The 6,701-nt window shown below is 40.3% G+C and overlaps 1 protein-coding gene across 1 annotated transcript; it reads left to right on the top strand.

Moving 5' to 3' along the window:
* The first annotated feature begins 2,304 nt into the window (after positions 1 to 2,304).
* On the top strand, positions 2,305 to 6,058 carry LOC139447077 (cell death abnormality protein 1-like). Its single transcript, XM_071228230.1, has 5 exons — positions 2,305 to 2,324; positions 2,415 to 2,473; positions 3,328 to 4,305; positions 5,501 to 5,609; positions 5,938 to 6,058. The coding sequence occupies exons 1-5, from the start codon at positions 2,305 to 2,307 to the stop codon at positions 6,056 to 6,058; spliced, it is 1,287 nt and encodes a 428-aa protein (XP_071084331.1).
* Positions 6,059 to 6,701: the final 643 nt, after the last annotated feature.

Raw genomic sequence — 6,701 nt, 5'->3', positions numbered from 1 at the left:
CAATGACTGGCCACGGATCATGGGCTGTGCATAACTACAAATTACAAATTCTCAGAAGAAAGACCAGGTCGACCGAGAAGGTCAGTGATGTTCGCAGTGACTGAACGACTGAACTTTGTTTGATCAATGTCAAACTGCAGTCAACGAAAATGTTGTGAAGATCCGGGGTAGAATAGGTCTTCAGCAACCCATGCTTGCCATAAAAGGCGACTGTGTTTGTCGTAAGAGGCGACTAACGGGATCGGGATGTCAGGCTATCTGACTTGGTTAATGCATGTCATAGTATCCTAATTACGTGGATCGATACTCATGTTGTCAATCACTGGATTGTCTTGTCCAGACTCGATTATTTACAGATGGCCGTCATATAGCTGGAATATTACTGAGTGCGGCGTTAAACAAAAAAACAAAAACAAAACCAAACCATACCAAAAGACGTTAAAAGATGGTACTTGTTGTTACCCCGTCTGGCGCTCGGCATTAAGGCCTTAAACAAGGACTGGTCGGCTCGGAGTCAGTAAACTGTGTCTGAAGGGGTATTCATGTTAAATTGCGGCATGGTATCTCAGTGAGCTAGCACTATAAATCGGCATCAGTCCGGACTAGTACAAGCAGCCACACAAACACACACAGGTGCATGCACGTTGCTATATAAGTGCAATAATCTTGGACGCGAATTTAAACCCGATTTCACCTCACCATCTTACAATAGTTGAAATATTAGAAATTCAAATTGACTAACAAAGGAAACATTTAGCTGAGGTAAGTGTCTTCGGCTTCACGACAGTCATCTCTTGTTTGCAAACACAAGTTAGTTGATTGTGCGTTCAACTCCAAGCGTTGTTTCAGGCTGCTATTGAACTGTGGGGACATGTTTTGGGCAGCGATAGCATATACAGAGTTTCGCGAACGGGCTATCCCTGTCAGGAGCTTGAAATGGACCTTTTCAGAAATGTCGTTCTGACCAGTGGCAACAGGAGCAATGTGCAATCTTAGCGTTCCTTTATTGGTGACTGAGTGAAGTTGTTTGAGCACCGCTTTGAATGTTATTTCGATTATATATCATCGTACCAGCTTCATGTAAGACGAAAGCTTGAGGCGTTGAAGGTATAAGACGTTTTCACTGTCGAATCCCACGAGCACAGGTAAGATGGACTGGTCGGCTCGGAGTCGGTGTCAGGAAACAACAAACAAACCAAACCAAACCATACCAAAAGACGTTAAAATATGGTACTTGTTGTTACCCTGTCTGGCGCTCGGCATTAAGGGGCTAAAAGAAGGACTGGTCGGCTAGGAGTCAGTATAATATGTCTGAGTGGGGTATTCATGTTAAACTGCGGCATGGTATCTCTGTGAGCTAGCACTATAAATCGGCATCAGTCCGGACTAGTACAAGCAGCCACACAAACACACACACGTGCATACACCTTGAATATATAAGTGCAATAATCTCGGACGCGACGTTAAACCCAATTTCACCTCACCTCACCTTGTCAGGAGCTTGAAATGGACTTTTCAGAAATGTCGTTCTGACCAGTGGCAACAGGAGAAATGTGCAATCTTAGCGTTCCTTTATTGGTGAGTGAATGAATTTGGTTAAGCCCCTCTTTGAATAGAATTACGATTATTTTACATCGTACCAGCTTCATGTAAGAAGAAAGCTTGAGGCGTTGCAGGTATAAGACGTTTTTACTTTGTCGAATCCCACGAGCACAGGTAAGACAAATCAGGTCTACATTGCTAATTGCGTCTCCTTAGACGACATTCTAACTTGTATCCCTGCCATTGTTGCCTTTAACCCCAGGGATATGAGGGATGTTGTACAGTGTATTGCCAGGTTGCACAATGAGGGGAGAGCCTGTACACCACATTTGTGCCAGTGATGTCTTTTTCCAACTTTAAACTTTTTCTTTCACAATTTATGTGAGTAAAATACATTACTATACGCGTCCACGTCAGATATACAAAAACAAACAACATTTTGAAATATACTCGCAATAAAAACGGTTCTCTAACGGGAATCATTTGGTAATGTTCTACATGAAAAAACAACAAAAACAGTCTGATCACGTAGCTAATAGAAAGAGAAATCATTAAGTACATTTTGGCAACATGACTAAGAGATAACTCTTCTCATAAGAGAGCACATGTTTTATTAATAAGCAGATTCATTTCCTAGTTCCCCCTTATAGGGAAGTTGAAGGTTAACTGTCAATATGAAGTCTGATTCCGCGATTACAACTCGCACAAGTAAACACCCGGAGGCCATATCAATTGTTGTAGCTTGATACACCAACATTGAAAATGTTCCTTTCTCATAACCAGTAAGTAGATTAAACATATACTTATTTCGAGTAATACAGTAATATGTTTGCTGTGCTGATTGGTGGGTTTATATTATTTTTCATTTTCAGACATATCATGACTTCTGTGGTGATCCTATGTTTTGCATCCGTTCTACTTTTCATACAAGGTAAGTTTGCAGATATGCATTGTCTCGACCAGGATTATGCTTCGAAAGATAAACGTTCTTGGTTTTGTGACTATAGGAGTCTAATTTATCATATTCTTCACGTACTTATTTCAACCTGGACTTATACAATCCCCACATGGAGTTTTTTTGAAAGGGGAATAACTCACGGTTCACTATCCTACTTTCATAAATTGACTAAGTGTTGCGAAGAATAAAGATATATTAAACATTGTAGTTTGTTTCAAAATAAACATTACTATTATAAGAAGAAACGTTCATTATTGGCCCAGCTACTACTACTACTACTACTACTACTACTACTACTACTACTACCACGACCACTGCTACTACTGCTATTACAACTGCCGCTACTACAACTACTATTACTACTACCAGTACAACTACTACTGCCAGAGTTACTACTACTACTGACGCTGCCACTACTACTACTACTACTACTACTACTACTACTACTACTACTACTACTGCTAAAAGTACTATTACTACTACCCAGTCGCCTGAAGCTTCGCAGGTCGGAAGCCTAGTGGCTAAAGCGTTCGCTCGTCATGCTTAAGACCCGTGTTTGATTCCCGAAATGGTCACAATGTGTGAAGCCCATTTCTGGTGTCCTCCGCCCTGATATTACTGGAATATTGCTAAAAAATGGCGTAAAACCATACTCACTCACTCACTGAAGCTTCACAATTTGCTCTCATAGCACTCAGGGATCCAATATCCTACTTTCAAAAGTACTATGACTACTACCCAGTCGTCTGAAGGATCACAATATGCTCTCATAGATTTGCCTATTTGCTTACCTCTGTCCGATATAAATGCTTATTCTTTTTTTTCAGCAACACCCCGCGATTATTGGCAGAACTGCGTTAGCTGTGACGACACAGGTTACTGCACATCAAAGTGTCACACTGGGTATTTCGGAAAGACATGCACATCTAAGTGCAGCAGTGGCTGCAGATATAAATTTTGTGAAATCACAAACAGTGGCACCGAGGTATGCACCAATGGCTGTATTTCAGGATTCCAAGGTCCAAGGTGCAACATACCATGTGATGAGAATTGGAGACAGTGTACAGAATGCAAAGGAGGTTGTGTCGGTAAGTACTGCCAGCTGAATTCATCCTGTGTTTCTGGATGCGTGGACTCCTACTATGGCCGTGACTGCAAGAACTGTTCTGAACAATGTAAATCGTGCAATAGAAGCACTGGAATATGTGACAAGTGTCATTCGCCATACACTGGTCCCAACTGTGAGATGTCATGTGAGAATTGTAAAGGAACATGCAAGGCCGGATGCAAAGAAGGTTGTAATCGCGGATTTTATGGTCACTGGTGTGAAAAAGTGTGCAGTGAAAACTGCCGCGCTGGCCTTGATGCATGTGACAGAAATGCTTCAAACAATTGTAGTCCCGAATGTGGCAACATGACAGGAATCTGTATTCATGGCTGTAATGGCGGGTGGTTTGGAGCCAACTGCTCAACTCAATGTAACCCGAGGTGTGTAAATATGTCCTGCACTGATTCAGGGGCGTGTGTAGCTGGCTGTGCACCAGGATATGCTGGTTCAGACTGTTCATGCTTTGAAAATTGCAACGAGCATATTTGTTTCTCTGAGAACGGAACCTGTGCGAAAGGGTGTGACAATGGTTATTACGGTGCATTTTGTAACGCCAGCTGTGAGGTTTGCATTGATGGGATTTGTGAGCAGGAGTCTGGAACCTGCACCAACGGATGCAACATTACTGATCAAAGATGCAAGTCTACCTGTTCAAGTGACTGTCCTATAGATACCTGCGTCAAGGAAATTACATGTGGTAAGACCTATTTATTTGGATATCATGGTTACTGGTGTGCAAAGATGTGCAGTAAAAACTGTCGCGCTGGCACTCAACCAACTTCTGTCCCAGCATGTGCCAGAAATCCCCCCTCTCCCAACAATTGTATCCTCGAATGTGACAACTATTCAGGAGATCGTTCCATGGTTGTAATGTCGGATGGTATTGTACTAATTGCTCATCTCGATGAAACTCGAAGTGTGTAAATATGTCCTGCACTGATTTAGGGGCATGTGTAGATGATTGTACACCACGTTAAACTGGGTCGGGCTTTTCATGCTTTGGAAACTGCATTGATCACGAATGTCACTCTGAGAACTACCTGTGGGATATGCATTGACGGTAATAAAGATCATTATATGTTATACATTCATGTCAATAGTTTCGAAAAACTAAACCCAAACTTCTTTAATATGATGTTGACAAAACACTGACCATCTGAAACCTGACAATTTCCTGGCATTGCCCGTGAAGGAATTAAAACAGATGCAGCAATGGAATAGAATAATACATCAACCAATTTATAAGATAACTCATTTGTGTGTGAATATGATATTCCGTTGATGTAATTGATGACCAATATCCTTCTTCGTAGAAAGCGATCGCTCATCACGCCGATTCCCGACATGGGTACAATGTGTGAAGCCCGTTTCTGGTGTCCCCCGCCATGATATTGCTGGAATATTGCTAAAAGCGGCGTAAAACCATACTCACTCACCCACTCGTAGAAAGGTTATCAGCTGTCTCCAGATGAATGATGATTAAACTTTGTTCAATGTCACACTGGTATGGTTTGGATTTATAACAATAAGTTTAGAGATAAGGTTAGAATGGGTCACAGGTGTTGATTTTATGGGTTTTCATTAAGCCTTCTCTAATGTTCCAACATGACCCAATCTAATTTACCCTGAGATGTAGGAACGGAGAATACAAATATATGATAAACATTTAGGTCATCCACTTTACTTGATCACAGATAATTTATTTACACATCCTATTTGAACATCTGTCCATTTGTAGGTACTTTGTGTCATAAGTTCAAGGTTTTAGGTGTTACACCTATTGATATGCAAACTATTTTACTGTGCCACTATTCTGGTGTTTATAAGCGACATATACGTGTACGTACACATTAACAATATAATTAAACTTGATAACATTATTGTTTCCACAGAGCCTACCAATGAGAGCCTTCCACTGATCATTATCGGAACATCATCAGCGTGTTGCCTGGTTGGCATCATGGTAGCTGTATGCATTGGATGCTACGAACGCACCAAAAGGTTTATATTCAAGTGTTTTATGTAAACAATGAACAAGACAAATTAAGAATGCTTTCTGTAATATTTAACATATATGCTCTCATCTGAGCACTATGACGTATCCTATTTTACATATATGCTAAGGACCGACAATTTGATTTTCTGTTTAATATTTCTTTCAACAGTCTGAAGCATAATAATATTTTTCAAGCCTTTCTGGGGATAATTTCCTTCTTTCGATAAACTCCCCACACTCCACACTCCACATCCACACCTCCCTGAATACGGAGATAATATTCATATGTCCTATTACCAATGACGATAAACAAACACATGATTTTTCTTACAGGCAAGAAACAGATGACAAAGAAGAGGAATATCCAGTGGGACAGCCGGAAGCACACCATTACGAACTGATGGATATTGATCCTGATAAGAATGAAACAGGCCCTGTGATAGTTTTCCTTTAGTGTAGGATAACGCTCCATAATCTCCCACCACACAACACAGCAAAACACAACACAACACAACACAACAACACAACACAACACATGATATAATATAATCAAGCAATACCACATAGTTATATTTAGAATATATTTTATAACTTGCTTGAATCTATGATAACACATAACTTTAAATATAGTTCAGAATTCTTATTATTCTTAATTTCTACGGAAAAATAAGCATGTTTGGCCGTCTTATGAAGTAATGCATTAAGCATTATATGTTATACTTTCATATCAATAGTTTCCAAACCTTAACCCAAGCTGTCTGTCTTTGTGACAAATGTTGTTACATTTCCCATGAAGAAATCAAAACAGTTACATCGATGGAAAACATTATTTAATCCTCACGAAACTACAGAGCAAAAAGGATATTATTTAGGAGATAAACCTACTGTGTTTTGAAATGTGATTGAGTCCCGCTGTAGAGTAGATACAAGTTACAAGAAGCAAGATGACAACCCTGATCTATGATGTGGTTGAAGAGTAACTTGTAGATTTACAGGGAATGAGCCTGATGGTGCAACGTGGTTGCCAATTGAACTGGAGAATGACTGAACAGCTCCATTTTTAGGCTGCGGATGAGCCGGCTATTTTGACAGGAGGG

Source organism: Haliotis cracherodii, unplaced genomic scaffold (genome assembly GCF_022045235.1).
Source record: "Haliotis cracherodii isolate W230 unplaced genomic scaffold, xgHalCrac1.p SCAF_7, whole genome shotgun sequence".
Taxonomy (NCBI): domain Eukaryota; kingdom Metazoa; phylum Mollusca; class Gastropoda; order Lepetellida; family Haliotidae; genus Haliotis; species Haliotis cracherodii.
This window is presented reverse-complemented; position numbering and strand designations above follow the sequence as displayed.

Coding starts and splice junctions, on each gene's coding strand:
- LOC139447077 (XM_071228230.1), top strand. CDS start 2,305: ATGTTCCTTTCTCATAACCA. Junction 2,474..3,327: donor CGTTCTACTTTTCATACAAG/GTAAGTTTGCAG, acceptor CTTTTTTTTCAG/CAACACCCCGCGATTATTGG. Junction 4,306..5,500: donor CGTCAAGGAAATTACATGTG/GTAAGACCTATT, acceptor TTGTTTCCACAG/AGCCTACCAATGAGAGCCTT.